The sequence below is a fragment of the Trichoderma virens genome (genome assembly GCF_000170995.1).
Source record: "Trichoderma virens Gv29-8 chromosome Unknown TRIVIscaffold_6, whole genome shotgun sequence".
NCBI classification, from domain to species: Eukaryota; Fungi; Ascomycota; class Sordariomycetes; order Hypocreales; family Hypocreaceae; genus Trichoderma; species Trichoderma virens.
In genome coordinates this window covers 1,096,332-1,121,043 of record NW_014013743.1, presented here as the reverse complement: position 1 = coordinate 1,121,043, position 24,712 = coordinate 1,096,332, and the positions used below count along the sequence as shown (strand labels likewise).

Genomic DNA, 24,712 nt, shown 5'->3' with positions numbered 1-24,712 from the left:
AGCAGGCACTATTGGTGCAAAACTTGCGCCTGACCGTAGGTGTCTCTACAGGTAGGGAATAGGGCAGAGCAAGCTCAGTGTGGTAGTTTTGGCGCATTTGATGGGAGTAAGAGAGCATTGCAAGGACCAATGGAGCGATACAGTAACGTTTGAAGCCATTGTTTGATAATGGCCTTGAGTTTGATGACGGCCAGAAATCACGCATCAACCTATCCTACCCTGTAATAGAGAGAACATTTGTAATTCAGGAGGCAAGAGTTCTTGAGCTGGTAAATAAGCTTTATTTTCTAGATTTCAATTTTGATTTCATATTTGCATTGATTCCGAATGCCCTAGTGAGTCTAGTGTCGTTTTGTAGTTATGTGCATAATAACGTAAAGTTGGTTGAAGCTCACCATTGTAAAAATAGCCTTTACAAATAACAGCATGCACCAAAGAGAAAAGCAGAAAAGAAAAATGAAAGAAGGGAGGATTAAAAAAAAAAAAAACAGATAGATAGAAAAGGGGGCTTGAACAAAACCAAAATCGCCAAAAAATATTATGCAATTGGAAAATGGGAAAATGGGCTCTGATCATCAAAAGTGATTCCCGTCCAACAGCTTCATGAAGGCTTCATATGCAAGTGCCTCTGGTGACATATCATGACGTATTTCCAACGCGGACAAACCGAACCTGCTCCCCCACTTCAGCTAGATGCCATCAGCGTGGAGGATGCAAAAAAAGAAAGTGCGATCTGTGTGGCTTGAACACACGACCTTCAGATAATTGGATGATTGAAGTTGGGGCTTCAGTCTGACGCTCTCCCAGCTGAGCTAAGACCGCCGCATGTGGATCGGCCGAGAGCTAATCGCCTCATATTGTAGCAGCGGAGCAGGCAGATGTCGTTATCGATTCGAATTGTATAGCGAGTGTGTCGAGAGGCATCTCCCTTGATCGGGAGATGAGCGAAGACGACTGCAAGAAGAAATAGAGAAAAAAAAGGTGAAACTTGGGCAAATCAATCCGAGGTGGCACTGTGTTTCAAAGAGGTAGCACGTAGCAGGATTGTGGTCCCTGCCTCACTGTGACATGAAGTAATATTCAGACGAGCTTGCACCGAAAAAGGCTGCTTTATTTGTATGTATGTAAGCAAGCTTCCATGTCTAGGCTACCATCTTGTCCTTGATATGTGACTGATCCATGATTGTCTTACAGTAGAAGGTGGTGTTACAGACTCTTGTGATGCAGGAACTGCAGGGGCTTAATCTTCAAGGTGTGCCCCCTCTCTTAGGCCCGAGCAACTGTGTCTATGCGCTCACTCAGTACCTACCAGGAGCTGGGAAAATAAAAATAAATCAAAGAATCCCGCCACTTCACAGGCGAGGGAACGAGGGGGATCGGCATCATGCATACGGGTACCTACTGTAGAAAAAAACGGCTTTTACGGAGAACACTTTGGCGCATCACTAGTTCAAGTGCTAAGGCACACAATAGTGCTGTACTCGTGTGTAATAATAGATGGGGAATGCAAAGGGGAGAAGGGATTTGCAAACTGTCCCTCGGATTGCGGAGTCCCGTGTCGAATTTAGCCAAGTAGGTAGGTAGCTAATAATGCTAAGGGCCAGAGCATTGAGGCGTTTTAAAGCTACAGCGGATCCTTGTCAGACGCCACGGCGATAGAAGCAGACCATAAGCCAGACATGGCGAAAATACGACTCAGAAGCGACCAAGCGACTCATCCACTGGCCACCTTTGGCTATGGCGGTTGGAATGCGAGACGAAAGAACCAGCCAGTCATGAGCCAAGAAAGAGCCAAGGTGAAGCCACGGCAATTGAGCAAAGTTACAAGAGGCCTCACCTCAGCCACCCGATCAATGGCTGCTGTCATACCCCGGTCGGCTTCGGCCTGTCAGGCGACGCCTCCAGACGTGCTAATAATAAGCCAGGGCCAGAGCTCGTGATATCAGTTAGCAGTGTTAAGCAGGAGGAGCAGTAATATTTGCTGGAGCCCTTGGTCTAGAGAGGACCCCCGGACAAGGAAGAAATGATTCTATTGAATAATAACTAATAACTAATACTCTCCGGCCTTGACTGCGAGAGGACCCGGGCATTACAGCACTACTGCTGGTAGTAAAACACTCTCCGTCCTCGTGCTGTGGCCGGGATTATTTTGCCGGTGTGACGCCCAACTCCGCTCGGGGTCCCTCTCAAACCACGTCTGGATTCTCACCCGCCGTCTTTTCGAATCCGCATCCAACACTGAAGCCGAAAAAAAAAAGGTGTTGACGCTCCTTTTACCAGTCGCTCCCTTTTCTCTTGTACTTGTGCTTGTGCGGCGATAAACGCTGGGCAGGGCTGCCAGGAAGGTTGCAACAGCGGCAGAAGCAGAAGCGGCAGTTAGCAGGGATTTTTTGGTCTTTGTTGACTTTCTGGCTTTTGGTTCTTGTTGCTTCCCTTCCCAGACACAAGCCCGTCCAAGCCCATTCATCATTCATTCCTTGACAGCTGGGCCACTTGGGCGGCTAATCAATTGGTTTGTTGTGGCGACCCAGCCCCTCGCACACGCAGAGACACATAACAGAGCCGGCTCGAGACAACACGCGCGCCTGTTCGAACCCTCGAGGCGAGAGCGTCTTCTGCTTGTCACGCGGCTTGCCGTGAATCGTCGCTATTCCCTCACATTAGCGGGCAAGCAAGCAAGCAGCGGCACCTCCAAACTGATCTATCTGCAAGCGGCACTAATCGGGCTGTGTGTGCAACTTTGATTCACCCAGCGGCGCCAAAGTTGCCAGCCAGTGACCACGTTTGGATCTGATCTCGACTTGTATTGAATTACCGAGACATCTTACCGCTCTGATCTACGCTCTCTTTCATTTGGCCGTCTCGATATCAGTATCAGTATCAGTACTACATATTTGCAAAGGCACTGCATTTCATACGAAGGGAGAATTGCCCAAGACAAAGAACGATTACCGCATCTTACGGGCATTGTTTTGCTCCCACCAACACCCAACAATAGGCCCTATTTTAGGTTCATCTTCTTGTTTTTTCTTTAGGCCCGGGCATGTGCATATCACACGATTTCTGTGTCCGCCAGCTTTAGCATCGACGTATTCTTTTTCCCTTTCCTTTGTCCCAGCAACCGACGACGAATCCATATATTTCGATACGAGCCCCAAGAACGAGAAAAGCAACAACAGTAATAATAATGGCATACGATGGTGGATACGGGGGCCAACAGCGGCCGCATGCTGGTTCAGCGGCGCATGCTCCGATGCCGAGAGGCTACGGAGGGCCCAATGAGTATCAGGACGACGGATATGGCGGTGGCGGAGGAGGAGGATACGGGCCAGAGTATCAAGATGCCGGCTATGGCCAAGGTCGGCCCGGCCCGGCCAGAGGAGGCCGTCCTCCGCAAGACGGCGGCCGAGGAGGCCCTCGTACGATGCCACCAGAGGGGCAGCGAGGGGCCAATTACCCTCCGAGAGGCGGCATGGGTCCTGGGAATAGGGGCAGGCCGAACATGGCTCGAGGAGGTGGACCGCCGGGTCCATCCGCAGGTACAGGTAAGCCTTTCCCAATTCTACTATTACAATCGAACCCGAATTCCGCAAAGTCCGGCTTGATATCAGTTCCGCAACACCCGGCTCCCTCACGAGTGCATATACAAGTACATTGAACCCAGCTCTAACGTGTCTCCTCGTGTCTCTTCCAGGTGGCCGACAACCGATGAACAACTCTCAAGGCTCGGGGTATGCCGATGGCAACTACCAGCTCGCAGACCAGATGTCACAGATGGACTTGAACGGACAGGGCCCCAGGAGTCCTCCTGGCCACCGACCTCCGCCGACTCGAAAAGGCTCTCAGAACTACGCAGACCCGAGACAAGGCCAGCCCAGACAAGGACCTGGCGGTTACGGTGACTACGGTGACGGCGGATATGGCGCTCGGCCGCCTCCAAACCAATTCGGAGCTCAGCGAAGCATGACGATGCCGAATAGTGGTGTTGGTGGACGTGGAATGCCGCAGAGACCGGCCACGACAACGGGGAACCGCCCTCCGCCTCAGAGAACATATCCTCAAGATACCCAGGGCCCCCCACAACACCAGTATAATAATGCTGGCTACGGTGATGATGGATATGGCGGCGCGTACCACAACTCGGCGATCGACGACGTTTACGACTCTTACTACGACGAGCCGAGAGCAAGCATATCGAGCCACAACTCGCAAACACAAACACAAGGTCATGCACGGCAGGAGAGTCGTTCAAGCATGCCTGACTTTGACGCTATCCCCGTGGACAACAAACGAGACTCGTTTGAGCAATCGATGCGGCCGGCCGAGCAGACCAAGCTGAATCACGCTCGATCCATGGGGGATATGCGTGGGTCACACTCTGGCGCCTTTGAGATGACGGGCGACATCCCTCAGGTCCCGCCGATTCCTCAATCCCACGCGTACCAGCAAGGATACGACCAAGGATACGGCCAAGGATACGATCAGGGACACGATCAAGGATACAACGGATACTCGCAGCCGCCGATCCCACGAGGTCCGAGTGCGCCTCCGGGGCCGGCCGGGCAGCATCCCGGGTTCGGGAATAGCCGTCCACCCATTGTCCGGCCAGGTACAGCCGCGCCGGCGAATCCGGACGGTCTGCCTGCCCATCCAACGCCGGTGCGGCCGGGCTTGATGGAAAACTCGCCGGTGAATCCGAATGCCAAGCCACCCCCGATCCGAAACTACGGAGGAGGTCCTCAGATGGGGCAGCAACCTGTGCAGCAGTATCAGCAACAGGCGCCAATGCAGCAGCAACAGCAGCAGCAGCAACAGCAGCAGCAGCAACAGATGCGATATTCACAGCAATCACAGCAGCAGCAGCTGCCGCCACCACCTGTGCAGGAGAAGGAGAGGGAGCCTCCCGTCACGCCCGGCGAGCTGGAGCATCTGAGGATGATCATCAAGGGCAATCCCAATGACCAGGCGTCTGCGCTGAAACTGGCAAAGCGACTCATCGAAGCCTCCGATGTGCTGATACCAAATATCCCGGACCCGAGAGGCAGGAACAAGGCGCGTGAGCGATACCTCATGGATGCCCACAAGATCCTCAAGAAGCTGGTCGCCTCGCAGAACCCAGACGCCATGTTTGTCATGGCAGACGGCTCTGGTAGGGGTTTGTTTGGCCCCGAATCCGATGCCAAAGAGGCATTTTCACTGTATCAGTCGGCGGCCAAGCTGGGCCATGCCGCTGCCGCCTATCGCACGGCAGTTTGCTGCGAGATTGGCCATGAAGAAGGCGGCGGCACTCGCAAGGATCCCATGAAGGCGATTCAGTGGTACAAGCGGGCGGCGACTCTGGGTGATCCGCCGGCCATGTACAAGGTCGGCATGATCCTGCTCAAGGGGCTCCTGGGACAGCCCAAGAACCCGAGAGAGGCAGTCGGATGGCTGAAGCGGGCGGCGGAGCGGGCAGATGCCGAGAACCCTCACGCGCTTCACGAGCTCGGCCTGCTGTACGAATCGGCGCAGGGCAACGACGTCATTATCCGCGACGAGCAGTACGCCCTGACGCTGTTCCAGCAGGCGGCGGAGATTGGATACAAGTTTTCGCAGTTCCGGCTGGGCTGCGCGTACGAGTACGGACTGCTGGGATGTCCGATTGACCCGCGGCTGTCGATTGTGTGGTATTCGAGGGCGGCTCAGCAGGAGGAGCATCAGTCGGAGCTGGCGCTGAGCGGCTGGTATCTGACGGGCAGCGAGGGCGTGCTGGGCCAGAGCGACACGGAGGCGTATCTGTGGGCGAGAAAGGCTGCTGTTGCTGGGCTGGCCAAGGCAGAGTATGCGATGGGATACTTTACCGAGGTGGGCATTGGCGTTCCGGCGAACTTGGAGGACGCCAAGCGGTGGTATTGGCGAGCAGCTGGTGAGTTTAATCATTGGATACTATATATATTCTGTGTTGGACTGATGCTAACGTGTGTTGGTTGGTGCTACAGCCCAGGATTTCCCCAAGGCGCGAGAACGGCTGGAGGACCTGAAGCGGTCTGGAAAGGAAAGGGCGCGGCCGAGGGAGCGCATCTCGCGCAGCTCGAAGCAGCAAGAAGGAGATTGCGTGTTGATGTAGACATGTTTTCTCTCTCTCTTTCTTCTTCTGATTTCTGGGGTTTTTTGTTACAAAGGTATAGATGTGGGAGATGCAGCAGCAGCAATTTCTCTTTCTTCTTCTGTTTTGGATTAATGAGAATGAGGCAAGCCCGTTTGTTTGGAGCAGAAAAGATACCATATGGGTAGAATGGATAGGGTTTAACGGAAAGCTTTTGATTTTATTTGCATGCTCTTTTTTTTTCTTCTTTTTTTCTTTCCAGCCGTTCTCTTCTATTTGATGTATTAATAGAGATAAGCTTGCCCTTTTACCAGACAATGTCTATGTTCTATATCTTATACCGCCGTACAATTTTGTTGTCCCGGAATCGTTTCTTCGTGCGCATCGTATCGTACATGGACCGGAATGCCTTGCGGCTTCTTGTATCTTACACCTTGGTTGTCTCCTTTCCCCATTTCACCGGCTGTTGAACAAACCGCCAAATGAAGCAGATCCTCCTCCGGCCGCGTTCCCGTCTCGTCTCGCCTCGTTGCATATCCAATCGACGAGAAACTGCCTGTCCGCTAGCTTCCTCGCATCCATGACCCTGGTGCCGACCCGCGCCTCGCCAGCCGCGAAGCTCAGCAGCGTCGGCACCGAGGTGATTGTGTACAAGGAAGCCAGCGGTGGCCCCGGGACAGACGCTGACATCATCTCTGGAGCATCGAACTTTACGGGCGCAAAGAGCACGCCGCCTTGGGGCTCGCCGACGCCGGAGGTGATGAGGCTGCGGAGGAGCGGCTCGATGGAGCGGCAGGAGGGACACCAGGAGGTTGTCCAGAGGGTGAGGAGAGGAGCTTGGCGGGAGGTGGAGAGGGCGAGGATGGAGTTGAAGGAGGCTGGGGAACTGATGCTGCTATGATGTTAGCTTGGTTAGTTCGAGGCTGAAGTGTCTTTGTTGTTGCTATATCTTGGCGGGCAGGAGTATGTATATAGGTAGATGGATACCAGACATGTGTGTGTGTGAACAGGAGAGTACATGTAATAAAGCAGAGATTGATGTGTATCGCAAGTAGTATCTGGCGGAACTTACGGATCAAAGACTTGGTTCTTGGCCAGCCCTAGCCTTGCAGACGAGCTCGATATACACCTTCGAGTCGATGCCAAGGGCTGAGCAGCGGCCGTCCAGGCGCGTCGCATGACGGACGCCATGCTGCAGAGTGACGTCGTCGATGGTGTGATTGGGGGGGGGGGGGCTCTGCTTAAGCGAACATGGTGATGGTTCTCTTGGTGTTGAGGATCAAATCAAATGACTGCACTGGGCTGGAGCTCCATGTCATGTCAGATGCAAGCATCAATCATAAAATCCGGGCCAAGTTCGGGACTGGACGCCATCAGCCGCGAATCCCTTGTACGAGAGTTTGGTCGGTTTCGCAGCACTAAAACTAAGCCTGATTTGCCTGAGATTGCATTTGCAACGGCGCGCAGCAGCAGAGAACCTTGAACTTTGCCACCACCTCGCACCGCGTTGCATGGCATCATGGATAGGATCAATACGAAACTCAATAGGAATAACACAGAGTTAGTTGTACGAGTACAATAGCCTACAGTACAGTAGCACCAAAGCACGCATCAATGCAGCGTCGCATCACCGCCTCGTTGAGTCAAATCATGGATGTAATCTGCGGGGGAACAAGTGCTGGTGCTGGCTCTGGGCTTGCTTGGCTGTTGTGCTGGACGCGCGTGAGCCGCACCATCAAATCCAACTGGAGATGCACCTAAGCCTCGAATGAAATGCCACCAGACAGGTCAAGGTGCTATTATCCCACAACGCCAGCTCCAGGGGACCCTACAGGGCTCGCAGCGCTGCCGTCATAGTGGAGAAGCGCTGAGCCAGTTGGGAGCCAGTGGGAGCCAGTTGGGAGCCAGTGGAGGTTCCCAGGCAGTGGCATGTGCAGCATCGCATGGGCTTCACCTGACTCGTAGCGGCAGGTGGTTGGACGCAATCCATGTCGCCGCGTTGGAGCTACTGCGCCGTTGGTCGTGGGTCGTGGGGATCAGCCAAAAAATGAACCCATCAAGGTTGGGGGCTTGATATTATGTACGAGTACTATCAGATTAGACAACAACTAAGACCCAAGAAACAAGCATCATATCATCTCATGCCCGTCGTTTTTGGCGTGGGTGGGCCAACTTTTTCTCGCCGGATCTCGCGCTAGGACGCTTGCAAGATCTCGGGGTCTTTCGCTGGCCATCGTATCGGTCTAGACTCTAGACCAAAGAGCAGGCGCCGACGAGGCACCAAGCTTCATTCCTCCTCCTCCTCCTCCTCTTCCACCACTACTACTTGCCATCTCTCCTCTTCCCCATCTTCCTCTTCCTCCTCTTCATCTTCGCTGCTCTCTCTCCTCTTCCTCTTCCTCTTCCTCTATACATACATACCTATCCATCCAGCAATCCTCAGTTTTGATTCTTCTCCTTCCATCTCTCCTCCTATCATATCCTCTCCAACATCCGCTCCGGACTCGATCGGGGACACAACATTGAAGGCTGCAGGCAAAAAGAGGATCTCGGTCTTCGACTAGTCTGGACGTGTTCTTTGTCTTACTCCAATCCTTCCATCAGCTTTCCCTTACCGCGGAATCGTTCCAGGCTCGATTCTGATTCTCCTCCCTCCCAAGACTTCCCTTTTCGGCGACTTCCTGGATCATATCTTTTGTTGCGTGTCTTAAAGTTATTCTTAGAACGGACGCCAATCTGAGACAAATATCTCTCTCCCAACTCCTGCAAATCCATTTCGACCTTTTCCTACATCGTATTACAGATATATCAATTCCTCCATGTATCATAGAGAGACCCCTCTTTTTGGAAACCAGTATTGATACAACTCCTCCGAGTTTGAATTTCACCTAGGCCAACTGCCTTGCCTCCGTTCCCCCCCCCTTGACGCGCAAAGGCAGCAGTATCTAGCCATTACTCTCGTCCACATCCATCGCAATGGCGCCTGAAGGGGCATCCCAGCAAGGCCGGTGGCGCCTCGGCCGTCTTTTTGGTGGCAACACTGATGTCCAAGGCGAAGGCGAAGGCGAAATCGAAAAGCCTGGGCCAGCTAAATGGAGCATGGGAATGTTGAACGATTTGGAAACCGTCGAAGTTCCAGGTGAGTAAACGACTGCCGGATGGCTTCTGCTTCATCAGTTTCATCACCGTTGAACAACTCTCTAACGCATTCTCGTGTTTGGCAGGATCTGTCCTATTGCTTGCTAGTAATCGCAACGAACCGCTCGGCCTGCGCAATGTTCATGCTCGTACTTCGCATTCCTCCATTCCAGCCGGGTTCCCTGTCGAGGCTCCCATGACTCCCGGCGGCACTCAGTCATCGGTGTTGTCACCATCATCCGGCCCCGAGAAGCCGGCTGACGAAGCCGAAGCCGAAGCCAAGAAGAAGACGGGAGATGGTAAAATCATCTTGGATCCACAACCAGAGGATTCCGTCAATGACCCCTTGAACTGGCCAACCTGGCGCCGCGATTGCGCTCTCCTGTCTCTGGGGTTTTACTGCATGATTGGAGGTGGCATGACGCCCATCATTGCCGCGGGATTCACAAATGTCGCCCACGACTTTGATGTCTCGGTTGAGCGCGTACCTCTAACCACTGGTCTTTACATGATGGGCCTAGGAGTAGGCTCTGTCATTGCCTCTCCCACAGCCATCCTGTTCGGCAAACGACCGGTATACCTCGCCGGTGCCATTCTTCTCATCGGAACCTGCATCTGGTGTGGATACTCGCCAAGCTTCCCTTCCCTCATTGCCGCCAGAGTCTTCCAGGGCATTGCCGTTTCTCCGGTAGAGTGTCTGCCATCTGCCACTATTGCCGAGATCTTCTTCCTCCACGAGCGCGCATACCGTATCGGAATCTATACCCTCTTGCTCCTGGGAGGCAAGAATCTCGTTCCTCTCGTCAGCGCTGCCATCATTGGCCGCTTTGGCTGGCGATGGGTTTTCTTGTATGTTGCAGCCCACTTCACTTGCTCCCCTTACTTCCAAATCTTGCCATGATGAATTTCTAATCTAAGTTCTCTTTCTACCTAGTATTGTTGCCATGATTGTGGGACTTGGTTTTGTCCTCCTGTTTCTATTCGTCCCAGAGACGTTTTGGGATAGAACGCCGACTCGGAGAGTTTCGAAACGACCTAGTTTCCTTCGCCGAATCTCTCATCATTCTAATCCGGCTCATGCGTCTGCGGGCCCACTCTCTCCTCGAGGCAAATCACCTGTTCGCTCTCACTCTCCTGGTACTATTGAGCGTCGTAGAGACATACATGTTGAGTTTATGCCAAACTTGGAGGCAGCAGCTTCAACAGAGACTGTCCATAAAAAATCAGGAAAAGACTCTGCGATACAGTCTGCGCATCCTCAAGTGGGATTCGTTGTTCCATCATCGGAAAACCATAAAGAAGAGGGCCATGGTCAAGATGATGTGGTTCTCCCGGAATCCTCGCGTGGGCCATCGATTCATAGCGCCCGAGCCTCCCTCGCGTCTCCACGGCCCAGTCTCGCTCCTGACCGCGGCCGAACGATCCCTCCTGCATCCCCTCATGCTCACAGCACAGCCGAGAGCATGGTCATTACCGAGTATTACTCGACAGCACCCAACCTCGACAACGAAAAGTTTCCCTCGTGGAAACTCAGAGCACCTCCTAAGATTAAAGCCTACACTCACAACCTCCGTCACCAACCGGCCCAAACCTTCATCCAGCAACTCAAACCCTATCATGGACGCCTCAATAATGACAACTGGTTCAAGGTCATGGTTAGACCATTCATCCTGTTTGCATACCCTGCTGTCCTTTGGTCCGCCGTCATCTATTCGTGTTCCATCGGCTGGTTGATTGTCATCTCTGAAAACTTGGCTGTCATCTACCGCAACCCGGAAGGATACAACTTCACAGCTCTCCAGGCCGGTCTCGTTTACGTCTCACCCTTTGTGGGCGGCATCCTCGGCACCGGCGTGGCAGGCAAGATCAGCGATGTCATCGTTAGAGCCATGGCTCGCCGCAATGGTGGCATGTATGAACCGGAGTTTCGCCTCGTCATGGCCGTGCCCATCTTGCTTGCCACGTGCATAGGGCTCATGGGATTTGGATGGTCGGCGCAAGAAAAGGACAACTGGATTGTCCCCACCATCTTCTTTGGCATCACGTCGTTTGGCTGCTCCCTTGGCTCGACAACGTCCATCACTTTTTGCGTCGACAGCTACCGTCAGTACGCGGGCGAAGCCTTGGTCACGCTCAACTTTTCCAAGAATGTGCTCCACGGCCTCGTCTTTAGTCTGTTTATTTCCCAGTGGCTCGCAGCTGATGGCTCAAAGAATGTCTACATCTACCTCGGCGTCATTCAGCTCATCTTTTGTCTCTGCTCCATCCCCATGTACATCTTTGGCAAGAGGGCGCGCATGTGGACGGCGCGCATGAATCTCATGGAAAAGTTTTAGAAGATTGATTCACACCTTTTTCAGTCTTTCAAGGGCATTTACGCGGCGTTCATTCTTGTTTTTCTACGGGTCGCATTGACAACGGCGGTGTTTTGCATCATGTATTTTGTATACCTTTTGTCGCTCTGCGTGAGCTGATGCTGTTGGGCGGTTTCCTCTCTCTCTCTCTTTTTTCTGCTCTCAGATGTCTGGGTTAAATCGTCAGTTTCAAGCAGCAACAGTTGCTACTAAGTGCAAGGCGTTGATTACATGTACCTATGGAGGAATATTGGATTCACTTACAAGTACCTAGACATGCACACATACATACATACATACATACATACCTGGATATGCTTATACATACATATATACCCATGCACAAACCTTGTGTAAATACTGTGAAGGATGAACAGGGGGGAGTGAACCAGTAAGATTGGAGTCTGTCCAGCTGCTTTGGTGCCAAGGTAATAACAGGTAGTGCCGTGTAACTCGAACGGGATTTTGCTGTGCACTTGTACTGCTTAGGTACCGTGACGCGACTGCAGTGGCATCCTGCCTACCTATGGTGGGAGCAGGCTCTGACCGGCTATAAAAAGCAAAATCAATATTGTTAGGATCCTTGCATGATGTGGTACCCAACAAAGCAACAAGGCCCGATTGGAACACACAGCACACGCAGCATCAACTTCCAATGATAACAAGCAGGATGTTTGTACAGTGTGAGCACCCCAAACGCGCACTAACATGGAGTGACACAACCTGCCTGCTGCCCGCAGCCTCTTCTGTTTTTCATGCTGCCCAATCCTGCAAAGTGCTTGCCTGGAGCCTGCACCAGAAAGGTTGACTCGACTTGCTCCTCCTGCTCCTTTTGAGTTCCTGGATAGGTAGCCGTCTCGACGATGATGAGTGCCAGAGCGAGTCGCCTCGCCTCGTCGACGACGGGAAGAGGGCACCACGCCTCCGCTCAGGATCGGCGAGCAACCACGCCCTGCCGATTCTTCCAGACGGGGTCTTGCACCAAGGGAGAAGCGTGTCCCTATTCGCACAGTTTGCTGAACCGTTCTGTCGTGGCATCTCAAGAGGTAACAAAAAACTTTGTCGAGAATATCAATCGTGAGAGCCATCTTTTGCTTACTTCTGTGTAGCGAGGCGTACAACTCGAAAAAGCCAGGGCAACCAAGCCATCACCCGCTGCGAGTTCTGGAAGTAGAAAGCCAGCTTGCAGATTCTTCAAGACCGGGAGCTGTATATATGGAGAGAAGTGTCTGTTTCGGCATGCCCAGGAAGATCTGACGGCTCAAGACGGGGCCAATGCTACGTTCGAGGTTAGTCGTCCCGCTGCTGAGGTCCACCAAACACTCTTGTCTAGGCAGTAGAGTGGGTGGGTGTGCACTGAAGGATAAATATTAAAGCAAGCTGTTTTACAGGACGAACCAAAGCGAGACGACTTCACGAGGACGATTGATGGCGCCTTCGTCCAGTTCGAAGCGGGTGCCCGCGTGTCAAAAATCCGTCTACCCAGCGATTTCTCTGCTGTCCGCATCAGTGGGTTGCCGCTAAACACATCAGAGAAGTCGGTTCGGGATATGTTTGCCGAAAGGGGGTTGCATGTCAGCGTCGACGATGTGCACATGTTGCAGATGGAAGGCAGTTGTGGAGCGTCCGTGAGATCGGACGACGTATTGTTTTCCAAAAAGACTTGTGCCATTATTCAACCTGGCTTCACGTGGGAGGGCGCCAGGATATATGCCACGCCCATTGCTGCACCCATGCCGTCTGGACATAACGCTCGACGCGTAGACTGCAAGAAGGTCCATATATCCTGGCATAAAGCAGTCAGGAATGTCTGGATGAACTTTGCCAGCGGCGAAGTTGCCCAGAGGGTGAGCGACTTGTTCTCAAAGGGCGCTTATCGAATATTGAACCAAAAAGTCACCGCGGGGGCAGCCACTGAAGCCAGGCCAGCTTTTCAATCGTGGTCACCGTCTAAGAACCGTGAATCATGGACTGTTATGCTGACCGAAGTCCCAGCGACTGCGGAGAGGAGTGACATCATGGATGCTATTACACAAGAAAAGAACAGACCGCGCTACATAGAAGTCGGCCTTCCAACGTACTCGGCCGACGCTGGACAGGCCACAACTATTATACGCTCGCTTCTGACGAATGTCGGACCTTTGGAGTACTTTGAGGTCATGCTGGAGACGAACGCTAGGCGAGTCAAAGCAACCGCGCGCTTCTTGGACGAGGAGGACGCTCGAAGAGCTGTCGAGCAACTTGACAAAAAGGAGCTCCCTTTTCATCCCAAAGCGCGATTGACGGTCCAGATGGTGTACTCGGCCAAGTTCAAGACTGGCACCAACATCTATGACGCTGTCTGCCCCAAGATCTTGCCCCAGCAGAAGATTTGGAAAAATCAAAATATTACCTTTAGGGCATACAACAGCACCGATCCCCTACGGAGATTCAGGCTCTTGAAGATTGAAGGCGAATCGGCAAATGATGTTGTTGTGGCTAAGGCTGACCTCGAGTCTATTCTTGCTGGCGTCGTTGCGAAGGAGAACGGCATCACCCTCTGGGACTCCTCCCTCAAAGCGAACGGCAAACTTTACCAAGCGATCAAGAAGCTGGAAAAGGAGTGTTCCGTAGTTATCCTTCGAGATAAACTCAAATCTGAGCTGCGTCTCTTTGGAGCTCAGGATTGCTGCGAAGTAGCGCAGCTTCGGCTGGCTGAATTGATACGCGTTGAGTCGCTCTCAACGTCCACTCGAGCTATTGAGCTCGACCCTCACAAGTTCTTCTGGGCCTGCCATGGGGGTTTCAGAAAGATTGCCACACGGCTCGGCCCCGAAAAGGCGTCATTTGACATCATCTCCACGCCCAAGAAGATTGTCATCTCGGGCCCACTGGAAGATTATGATGTTGCCCTGGCAATCATCGAAGGCAGAGAGCAAGTCGCAGAACCAGTTGAGCTGCTCGAACCCGGCGAGGCCGCACAAGAGTGTTCGGTTTGCTGGACGGAAGCTGACACTCCCATCAAGACTGCTTGTGGCCATGTTTATTGTCTGGAATGCTTCGAAAGAAGCTGCATAGTGGGGGACGTGACTACCGCAGCATTTGCTGTTCTTTGCCATGGTAATAAAGGCAATTGTAGGAGCGTCATAGGAGTTGAGGACCTTCAGGAGCATCTCTCTTCGGCCGTGCTCGAGGATGTGCTTGAGCGATCCTTTTCATCCCATATCAAGCGTAACCCTAACGAGTTCCGCCACTGTCCCACTCCAGACTGCGGCTACATCTATAGGGTCACATCGGACTCGAGAATCCAGAACTGCCCCAACTGTCTTAGACCGACCTGTTCCGCTTGCCACGAGCCTCATGTCGGCATGTCGTGTGCAGAACACCATTACTTGATGTCGGAAGGCTACCAGGAGTTCAGGAAGCTCAAGGAAGATCTGGGTATCAAGGACTGCCCAATGTGTAAAACTCCAATGGAAAAGATCTCGGGGTGCAACCATATGACGTGCGCGGTCTGCAACTGCCACATTTGCTGGGTTTGCCTGAAGACTTTTCCAAGCAGCGACCAAGTCTATGACCATATGGCTGAGTTGCATGGAGGCCTTTATGACGTGGCAGAGGTGCCCATGTAATGGTAGATGGCATCATCCTACACCCAGACAGAGAGAGAATGGTAATATGGTAATCTCGAGGCATCGATCCTCGATCAACAGGGCATTGCCGTAGCTAGGCAGTAGAATGAATCAACCAGCCCTTTTTATTAGATAATTCTGCCCATGGAACCTCTTTAAACCTGTGATGCAATTCAATTGATTGACCACTATAAGACAAAAAGCCCTTCTATACAAGAGCAAGTTGTTGACGTGGCATCCTTCGGGAGGCTGGTGACAGACTTTGGCGTCCCTGACATTCTGATAAGGAGGCTGTAACGTTGAAATCGGGTGAATCCAGCCTTGCCAATATGGGAGATACTTGTGCTGGAATCTTGACAGCTCTGCGGCATTGCAACAAGCCTGCTCCAGATTTTTTGGGCACCTCTTTGAGCAACGGAATGAAGAAGGCAAGAGAAGAATGCTCGATGAACTTTATGGCGGTGGCAACGCCATCCAAGACAGAATTGTTGGTATAAACATGCCTAAATAGGCAAAATATCTCGAATTGGCCGTTTTCTGCTTTGACATGGCATTTTATAGCGGTGCTTGAGAGGTAGGTGTTGAGTAAGTGAGAGTACAGGACATGGAAGCAAAAGAAGCCGTACTGTGCGGTAAGGCAGAAATATATTCGCACAGTCCCCGCCCCCACTACTGGCATAACGCATAAACTCACACTTTCCTCTTCAAGAACCGTTTGACCTCTTATTGAACTTTAATGTAAACCGAGATAAAGAAATACTGGCATTCTTGTACCTTGTAGGCGTCCTTTTCTTTTATTCTTTTGCCATACCAGCATCGATTACAACTTTTGAAATCACGAAGCACAAGTCCAGCCCTGCGTACGCCTGAACCCACATCTGCGGACTGGCAATCTCAGTTTTTCTCTTCAAATATGTCAAGCAAGATTCCCGCTCTCTTAGAGCCATATCTCGGGCTACCCGAGGAGGCATCACTGATAGTCTTGACAAATGTAATGGGAGCGACGTCAAACTGGCTGGTTTTACGATACCTCTATTCAATACTGCAAGGACGAGGCGCTGGCGTGGATGATACAGAGGCCAATTCTGGAGTTGTGCTCGTGAGCTTTATGAGAGATTTGGCATTTTGGAGAGAGGGCGCAAGCAGATTAGTACGTTTTTGAAACATCTCCTTCTTACTTTTGAATGAATGCTCATCATATTCTACCAGGGTTTGGACTTGGATGGTCTAAGTAGGGCTGGCAAGTTCAGCTTCGTAGATGGGCTGACTGGACTGCTCTCAGGAGGTCAGGACTCAGAGTCTACCGGAGACAAAGGGAGGATTCTGAAGAGCGGGAAGCTGGAAGATGTGAGGAGAGGCATCGGATCAGCGATTGGGGATGTCAGGCTAGGTTCCAAGGTCTTGATTGTCGACCAACTAGACGAACTTTTGGCGATATCCGGAGAGGAAGACGTGACTGGACTGGCGCTGGAAGGGATGCTGTTTTCTCTGAGAGAGGTGAGTCTCAGTCAACCACTCCTTTTCTCTTCTCAGCCAAAGCAGGATCAAAATAACATGAAATGAACTAACACGACATTACTAGCGAGTTCATGCGACAGTTCTCACTTTTTCCGCAGACGATGCTCTTCTGCGAAGCCAAACCACCTCACTAGAGCGCTCACACGCGGCGCTCGTACTCGCCCAGGCACATGCTGCAGACCTAGTCCTGAGCCTCAGGATGCTGGACACAGGTGTGGCCAAGGATGTCAGTGGCGTGGTGAGGATTGCGGTGCGTAAAGAAGAGGAGGAGAGTGCCGAGTATTTATACCACATTGGGGCAGACGGGAATGTAAAGGTGTTTGAGAGAGGGACTTGATGGCTTGTTACGGAGTTTGGAAATGAAGTGTGATAAGATATTTGTTGGATTAAACTTCAAGGCAATATCTGTACGATGAAAGCAATGTGATGGGCAGATGAAGAGATGTGTGAGCACAAACGTTATCGAGGCAAACCAACATGATCAAGGCTCGGTCAGGACATTCATCACATGCAGAATCTCAAGAGCTTGCAAAACGAATAGCCACGGGCAAGAGACACATGAAGAATCAAGATGCCATTTCAGACTTTCGACGCCCGAATCCTTACGGAACCACCGGCGCGAAAATAAAAGCAATTGGGGTCCGTTTTATAAACACCATTTGTCCCATGCTCCAGCCCCTTCCTTGATCAATCGCCCAAATTTACATCCACCGCCACCCCAACTCGAATCCATGCAGCAACAACAAAAAAAAGAAGATGAAAAAAAGAATGATCCGGCAGGAACGTCGCTCATCACTTGGTTTCCACGTATCGTAAAAAATAAGAGAAGAGGAGAAGATGCAAAGGATTCGCCAGGATTCATTAACCTCGTGGACGGATTATTTTTTTTGGTTCTTCTATTTTTTCTCGTTTCTCTCTCTTCCTCTTCTACCCTTTTGTGCATAATCCGGTGTAGCGACGAAGAAAAAAAAACCAGCAGCAGCAGAAAGAGAGCTCGAAACACCCATTGTCACTTAAGATTCCTGCTCAGCGGTCTTCTTGCCAACCCTGGCGTTCTTGGGGGCGCCAGTCTGGAAGCCGTTCTTGAATCGTCGGGAAACGTCCTTGAGGTAGCGGGTGCGGCCAGTGCCGACAGTCCTTCTCCGCTTGGCCTTCTCGCTCCAGTTGTCTGTGAAGAAGGGAAAATGTTAGATTGTCATTCTCGCAACCTGGCCGGGAGGAAGACAACGGAGACGCCTGGTCTCCAGTGTTGACTATAGGCCGAGCCCAAGGAGGGAGTACATACACTTTCGCATCTTGGCGGCGGGGTATCCGCAAGAGGCACACTCATGCTTCTGGACGTGCAGAGAACGACGGCCTATTCCAACCTCAATCAGCATTCCAATTCATTCATTGGTTCGTTCAATCCAATTCGCCATCCGTCGCAATTGCTCCCCTCCGGTCGATTCGTCGAGACAAGAGCCAACTTCTCCGAGCCCAGTGGCTTTTTCCTTCCCAAGTATCTGGCGTGGTCTCGATCGAATCTCCGTAGGGGGCCTTGACGTTGCGAGGAGGCTTCATGATTGCCGTATGTTTCCGGTGGAAGAGGAATAACTAACCGCATCGTCGGCAGAGAGTGTGCGTCTTGTTGTGACGCTTACCAAAGCTGGAGGTACCCTTCGCTACACGCAGGAACAACAGTCAGCCTCATCTCGAAACATCATCAACAACCGTCTCGCCGTATCCCATCCTCTTCCCCTTGTTTCTCGCGCAGCATCTTTCGAAAAATTGCGAGCCGGGTCGTAGCATGGGATCTCGAGAACGGCGAGCAGGAACAGTAAAACGTACTCATCTTGGCGGTCGGTGGTGGTTAGGCGTGAAGTTGGGGATGACGATTCACAAATTGTTAATTTGGGGGAGAGCAACGCCTTTTTCGCGGTGGAGTGTCGAATTGCCAGCCCTAATTTTTGCGTGGGAGTGGCGTGGGCCCGGCGCCCGTCTAAACCACGTGATGATACCCTCTCGCCTGTGCACGTGACGGCACTTTTTTCCTTATCTCAATCGCGAGCTTAGTCAGCATGCTGCTCTGCTGCCGCTACTATACTCGTACTCAGGAGGGAACTGGACTAATATAGTACCTACAGCAGCCCGTCCGTAATCAAAGCTGCTGGAACTGCGATTTAACGGCGTAAGTCGGAAGCGCCGCATTCATCTCACATTTCCGAGATGGTATGTTTACAGTTTCTTCATTCGAATTCACAGGAATTACCAGTTGAATCCTGTCCATTTTGAATACCAATGGTATTTTTGCATTTGATAACGACTGGCTGAGCAGAACAAAAGACTAATATACATGTAACCAGACTCGCTAGAAATCAATCATCTGCTCTTCTCGGCAACTCGATGTGAAAATATCGCTCATGGATATGGAAGTGATATCGTCTAAAGATCGACACGATTCCGTCATTAGGTATCTCCGATGCCAAAAGTCAATCCCAATAAAAAAATCAATAAACCAGCAGCAAACTCGAGGCTCCGTTGAACTCCGTCCTAATCCAGCCCAGGTCATTCAAGACAAAAAATATTCTGCCAGCAGCGCGACAGAGAGGCACGCATATATGAATATGCAAATATATGAATGCCATACCAAAATTCCAGATCCAACATTGCTTTCATCTCAACGCCGTATGTCCAGCTAAACACCGTCTTTTATTGTCTTCATAGCGTCATCGTCGTACTTTTTCTTCTTCTTCTTCTACGGCCATTGGGCAGGTCCAATGATCTCACCGGGAAGTACGTGCTTGGAGATTGCAGTGCCTTGGAAATCCATCGTCTCCACGGCACCGTCATTGCCCCACCATTTGGGACTGTTCATGTTGGTCAAGTACAGGGTGAAGAAGATGAGCAACGTGGATATGATGAGACCACAATCCAGCGCTGCCGAAAGAATGTAGTTGTACTGCAACCACCAGCCGGTGTATCGTCGCCTGATGAAGTAGTTGAAAACAATGCCCATGATTCCCCAGCAGAGATAGATGTTGACAGTCGCGGGAGGGAGCAGGCCAGTGCCTCCGAAGATGACGGGGGAGCTGACATAGCGCCAGAAAGACTTGGGCCAGCGGCGAGCCAGCAGCCACGTGGCAATGGGCGTGATGGCTCCAACGAGCCAGAACCATTGCAAAGAGGCGTAAAGAGCTCCATGGCTGAAGATACGAGCGGGACCAATGGCACCCCAGATGATCGAGGCCGTATAGAAGACACGGCCACCAGGGCATGTATAGCTGTTCTCCTGGTCCAAAGCGCAGACATTGGGGATGTGGCCCAAAGCCCAGTTCATCACGGCAATCTGCACAATGGCAGACCACACAGAAGCCACAAGCTGTGATGTGAACATGACACGAGGCGGCACCTTCATATAGTGGCCAAGCTTCAGGTCCTGGGCAAAGTACAACGCCTGGGACATGGAGATGTAGCCATAGTTCTTGAACATCATCATGGCAAGAGGTCGGCCGGGAACCATGTACCCAATGATGAACTCAGTGAGCACGTTGAGACCGAGCTGGATGTTGGTGATGGCCTGAACGATGCCGATGGGGATGAGCCATACAATCGGGAGCAATAAGCAAACGACATACGCCCAAACAGGGAAGCCCGTATCCCAGCCGGCAACGATGCCAAAGGAGATGGCAACCATACCAATGAACAGCGCTGCACAAATCGTATACATTAGCATCATAACTCCAAACTGTGCATCGAGACGAGCTATCAAGACAAGGACACGACATACCTGCATACCACCAATCCTCAGCATCTCGGTACTTCTTCATCAACCGCATGTGAACATCGTCCTCCTGATGACGGGCGAGCTTGAACTGGCCCCAGATCTCCTTGCCATGGTAAAGAGCAACATGGATAAGCACGGCGGCAACAGCAGCAAACGACAAAGCATAAGCAAGAGCAAACTGCGTCGGCAAGAACAAAGGCGAGTACTCTTTATACGCTGTCTCGTTGAAATTCAAGTCATTTCCAAGGATTCGCGAAACGTTGTAAACCTGACCAAGGTTGTCGTATGACTCGGAAGATTGAACAGGGAAGTAATCAGAATACCAGGTACCGCTAAAGTGAATGCCCATGGAGATGACGACGAAGAAGATGATGATGCCACCAAGCACGTTGGCGATGGCATGGAAAGGAGGAATCAGGGGCGAGCCCAAGAAGCCGCTGTACACAGACCAGTCGAAGGAGGTGGGCATCAGTCCGTATCCGTGAGCGGGACCAAAGATTTTGTTGACGACGATATTGTTCGGGGCAATCCAGCAGACCCAGGCAAAGGAAGACAAACCCTTGAAGATCCACCCGGGGAACCAGAACCAGATGAAGGCGCCAAATCCGACGATGAGGAAGAGCTTGTAGCGTCCGATGGACCAGCCGTTGGTCTTTGATGGATCCGATGGCGAGTGGTCGTGCAAGCTGTAGAAGAGGGCGACATTGACCAAGTCGGCGGGCCAAATCATGGCGGCAGGCCAGACCAAGAAGCGACGGGCCAAGCCAGCGAGGCCGTATCCAGTACACAGCGTGGTGATGCCGAAAAGAAGCTGGAAAGCCCAGCCGAAATCCTGCTTATAAAAGAGGCGCTGGGCAAGCAAGACATCGGTCGCATAGAGCACACCACCGCCATAGGCAGCCTAAGATGGACATTAGTTTCGCTCACGAGTCATCGATTTCGCAAATGGTACTCACGTTCGACATGGCAACAATAATGACATGCTCCTTGTGGTTAAATTTGCCGGGTCGGAGGTTGAATTTCAAGCCAAAGAGATTCCATTCCTTGTCGGGCATGACCAAATCCCAGCCTCTGCCGATGGGATAGGCAATCAGCTGAATAACATACGTCGTGATGGCGACGCTCGGGTTGCGAAGCGAGAAGAGCATATTGACTCCAGAGCCGACGGTGCAAAGAATCAAACCGATGACCCAGGCGCGGATGGTGTTGGCAGGGACGTCGACATCATAGTTTCGAACAACGGCTCGCACCTATAAGAGGGAAAAAGATTCATCCATCAGCTTACACAACTTTTCACTCACGCATACAATCAAGGCATCTAATTTCATTTTGACGTCTCCTTCATCTCATGGTTAAGCCAGTCATACCTCGGGATAAGGGCTGTTATCTTCCATGAGGGCATGCTCAATCTCGATGCCCTTCTCGGCATTGCCTGTCGCAATAGCAGCGTCGACATCGTTGAGGTCGTCGATGGGCAGGTTAGGGTCGAGCTTGTGTGCCTTTTCAAATTGTTGCAGATGCTGGAGATGTTGCATGCCAGGCAGATCTTGTTCCAAAGGACCGGGGATCGGAGTGATCTCCTCCGGCTCATGGCGCCGGCGGAAGATGGACGGCAACATGTCGACTGTAAGAAAACGGGTTATCGTCAGTTGGCTTCTGGTTGTGAACTGTCGCCCTAGTCGTCGCTTTATCGCCGTCGCCCGTCTGGTCGTCGACAGATCGAACGAGCCGAGTCGAATCGAATCGGGCGAGGTCTGTCTGTGTGACTCGCACTCTCTCGCTCGCTCACTCTCTTCTCTCTCTCTTGCTCTCGGTGAGGAAGGATTTGTAGAGGTGGGAAGAGAGAATGAGTGCGGCGACCTTACAAAACACCAGCAGATAATCGATGGGACGCTAACCCCATGGGCTGCCATACAGCACATCTACGCCCTGCCAATCAAAAGGCCCATAGGAGAGCGCCATTCTAGCTGCTCTCACGAGTCCAGCCGACCAGACCAGGCTCCATCTTGATAAATTCCCCGCCAAAACATGGGCAGTGTGGCTCGAGACCAGACCGAGACAGAGACGGCGCAGCACAGTGCGCAGCTAGCCCATCCAGCCCCTGTCGGTTCCTGTCATCCACCATGTGCCAAAGAGAAAAGGCTTCCCAAGGCTTAGGCCGCGGCCCCTTGTTGGTTGGCCGGCTGGCTGGGCCGGTGCCAATTCAGAGATAACCTGCTATTCCTGGGGATCAACAGTGTGCGAAGCCAAGACCTTCCTAATGGACCATAGCGTCGCCTCCGTGGCTGGACTCTGGAGACAGTCTGAACAAGCACGGGAGCACGGAGAGCGACATTCCTCGCAGAATCCACGCAAGCCGAGTCGGGGACTTGAGCTTCGTTCGAAGATGGTTCCCGGCTCCAAAACCCTCGGCCCCGTATCGATCGGTATACTGTACTCGCACATAGTACTCGCACAAGAGGATGCTCGACATCGATGTCAGATGTCTTGACCGCCTGTGTGCTTGCGCTCTGTACGAGTACTGTACGTATCCGTGTCCGTGCTGTGCACGACACACGCCATGTTCCTTGGCCGAGCCACAAAGTGCAGTAGCATGTGCTTCTCTCACACTTCCTTGCCGTGCCTAGCTGCGAGGCGCAAAATAGTCTGTTTTGTCGGCCAGCCAATGATGCAGCCAAGGGGGCCCCTAGCCTCAACGGCTCCCAGAGAGGGCTGCCCAGGGTGAGAGGCCCTTATCTCTTCCCCCCTCGCATGGCGTTATTTCTGACTTGTAATCGCGAGAAGCTGAATGGAAAATAGCCGGGCTGGCCATTGATAGCCCAGTTCGAGTAGACTACTATCTACGAGATGAATCCGATCTCGGGACCCCAGATTGCGTGGATTTGGAAGCGCCAGCACGTCAGTGCATATCCTATTACTATCTTCTATGTTCTACGTGCACTTTGCTGGGGTATCGATTCTGAGAGATTTTTAATTCTCCGCAGAGCAAAGACGAAGCCGAAGCCGAGTTCTTTTTTTCTTCTTGACAGCCCGTTTTGGGCAAATGTCCTGCGACCCTCGTGCGTACGAGTACATTATACGGTACGAGTCCCGCAACGGCGGCACGGTATCGCCTTTTCGTCGCCTCGCCTCGTTTTTTCGTCTTACCCGGTTTCCCATCCAGAAAAGCAGGCGATGTCCCGTTTCATGCGTTCCCTTACTCGTACTGTACGCACTAGCCATGCCACACACACACAGCCATGCTGTTCCCCGACATTGTGCAGACGCCACAGAGAGAAAATTCTCAGCTGCGCACCCGCTCCCCCTGCAATCTGGAGTTCTAGGCCCCTCTTGATATCTCCGGATCGCTGTGTATGTACTATGTAGACGATATCGCATCCTGCCTGCTATCAGGGCCCATCGTCATTCAACGCCATGTCAACTCCTCATCAGCTTTCTTTTTCTCAACCGTGACAGCTTCATCAAAAGGACGAGACACGCCCCGATTGCTGACCATCCAGGTGTCGCCTTGTGCTCCGCTCCGCCACCCGACAGTGTGGAACTTTTGACGCGGACCGGCCAAGGCAACAGAAGTTCCCCCTTCCGGCACCGTTTTCCTCTTACAATAATAGAGGCGGCTACAGCCCTTTAACACGGGCACAGCGACACTTGATTCAGGGCACTTTTGTTTCGGTTTTTGAGTTTTCCTTTTTCGCTTGTTTTTAACGTTTGTTCCCTAAGCTTTTCTTTTTTTTCCTCTTTTTGCCACGGAGCGGGATGCTAGTAGTTTTTTTTTAGCCCAAGAACTCCATTTGTTGCCGATCTCCCCACAATGAGGCTACCAGAGCCGAAAGTTCGAATCCTCTCGTTCTTTTTCAAGAAGCTTATATTCACCAGAGTGCCACAGATGTGATGATTGACTCGCGGAGAAACCCGAACTCTCTTAAACGGGCTCTGGATATGATGCCTGCCGTCGATTAATTTCGCTTTCCATCGCCAATTTTCGTGCTCAAAAATATGGTTTTGGGTCAAAATCCAATGTGTAGCATGATACGGGACCACTAAGCGCCAGCATGGGACAAACCCCTTGTCCGCACCAGGAATATGAGACGCAGTATACACCCTGCTGCTGCAAACGATCCTCTCCTCATCACGTTTACAGTACGCCCGGCATCACCTGCAAAAGTTCAAAGCAAGAGTTCTTGCCCAAAACTGCATCCTGGACAGTAAGATCGCAGAGTGGAGAGCTGCAGTGCTACCGGAA

At 52.0% G+C, this 24,712-nt stretch overlaps 8 protein-coding genes across 8 annotated transcripts; 4 read left to right on the top strand and 4 right to left on the bottom strand.

Annotated features, from left to right (window-relative positions):
• Nucleotides 1–3,424: 3,424 nt before the first annotated feature.
• TRIVIDRAFT_81698 (uncharacterized protein) lies at nucleotides 3,425–7,008 on the top strand (the record flags this gene model as incomplete). The annotated part of the gene is made up of 4 exons (XM_014101200.1): nucleotides 3,425–3,545; nucleotides 3,953–4,752; nucleotides 4,825–5,905; nucleotides 5,979–7,008. The coding sequence occupies 4 exons, from the start codon at nucleotides 3,425–3,427 to the stop codon at nucleotides 6,104–6,106; spliced, it is 2,130 nt and encodes a 709-aa protein (XP_013956675.1).
• TRIVIDRAFT_209147 (uncharacterized protein) lies at nucleotides 6,353–7,276 on the bottom strand (the record flags this gene model as incomplete). The annotated part of the gene is made up of 2 exons (XM_014101199.1): nucleotides 6,353–6,977; nucleotides 7,158–7,276. 2 exons carry the CDS (start codon nucleotides 7,274–7,276, stop codon nucleotides 6,542–6,544), a joined length of 555 nt encoding a protein of 184 aa, XP_013956674.1.
• A 1,785-nt stretch (nucleotides 7,277–9,061) lies between these two features.
• Nucleotides 9,062–11,559, top strand: TRIVIDRAFT_54136 (uncharacterized protein; the record flags this gene model as incomplete). Its single annotated transcript, XM_014101198.1, has 4 exons — nucleotides 9,062–9,224; nucleotides 9,310–10,072; nucleotides 10,158–10,375; nucleotides 10,541–11,559. 4 exons carry the CDS (start codon nucleotides 9,062–9,064, stop codon nucleotides 11,557–11,559), a joined length of 2,163 nt encoding a protein of 720 aa, XP_013956673.1.
• An 881-nt stretch (nucleotides 11,560–12,440) lies between these two features.
• TRIVIDRAFT_191234 (uncharacterized protein) lies at nucleotides 12,441–15,188 on the top strand (the record flags this gene model as incomplete). Its single annotated transcript, XM_014101197.1, has 2 exons — nucleotides 12,441–12,623; nucleotides 12,969–15,188. The coding sequence occupies 2 exons, from the start codon at nucleotides 12,441–12,443 to the stop codon at nucleotides 15,186–15,188; spliced, it is 2,403 nt and encodes an 800-aa protein (XP_013956672.1).
• A 916-nt stretch (nucleotides 15,189–16,104) lies between these two features.
• On the top strand, nucleotides 16,105–17,043 carry TRIVIDRAFT_130077 (uncharacterized protein; the record flags this gene model as incomplete). Its single annotated transcript, XM_014101196.2, has 3 exons — nucleotides 16,105–16,338; nucleotides 16,398–16,685; nucleotides 16,771–17,043. Coding segments are annotated over 3 exons (795 nt in total), but the record flags the coding sequence as incomplete, so codon positions are not given.
• Nucleotides 17,044–17,261: 218 nt separating this feature from the next.
• TRIVIDRAFT_179794 (uncharacterized protein) lies at nucleotides 17,262–18,613 on the bottom strand (the record flags this gene model as incomplete). Its single annotated transcript, XM_014101194.1, has 4 exons — nucleotides 17,262–17,874; nucleotides 17,992–18,063; nucleotides 18,305–18,367; nucleotides 18,534–18,613. One exon carries the CDS (start codon nucleotides 17,647–17,649, stop codon nucleotides 17,353–17,355), a length of 297 nt encoding a protein of 98 aa, XP_013956669.1.
• TRIVIDRAFT_91475 (uncharacterized protein) lies at nucleotides 17,264–18,613 on the bottom strand (the record flags this gene model as incomplete). The annotated part of the gene is made up of 4 exons (XM_014101195.1): nucleotides 17,264–17,874; nucleotides 17,992–18,063; nucleotides 18,305–18,367; nucleotides 18,534–18,613. The coding sequence occupies 4 exons, from the start codon at nucleotides 18,535–18,537 to the stop codon at nucleotides 17,720–17,722; spliced, it is 294 nt and encodes a 97-aa protein (XP_013956670.1).
• An 827-nt stretch (nucleotides 18,614–19,440) lies between these two features.
• Nucleotides 19,441–22,088, bottom strand: TRIVIDRAFT_29182 (uncharacterized protein; the record flags this gene model as incomplete). The annotated part of the gene is made up of 4 exons (XM_014101193.1): nucleotides 19,441–20,393; nucleotides 20,473–21,370; nucleotides 21,426–21,719; nucleotides 21,837–22,088. The coding sequence occupies 4 exons, from the start codon at nucleotides 22,086–22,088 to the stop codon at nucleotides 19,441–19,443; spliced, it is 2,397 nt and encodes a 798-aa protein (XP_013956668.1).
• Nucleotides 22,089–24,712: the final 2,624 nt, after the last annotated feature.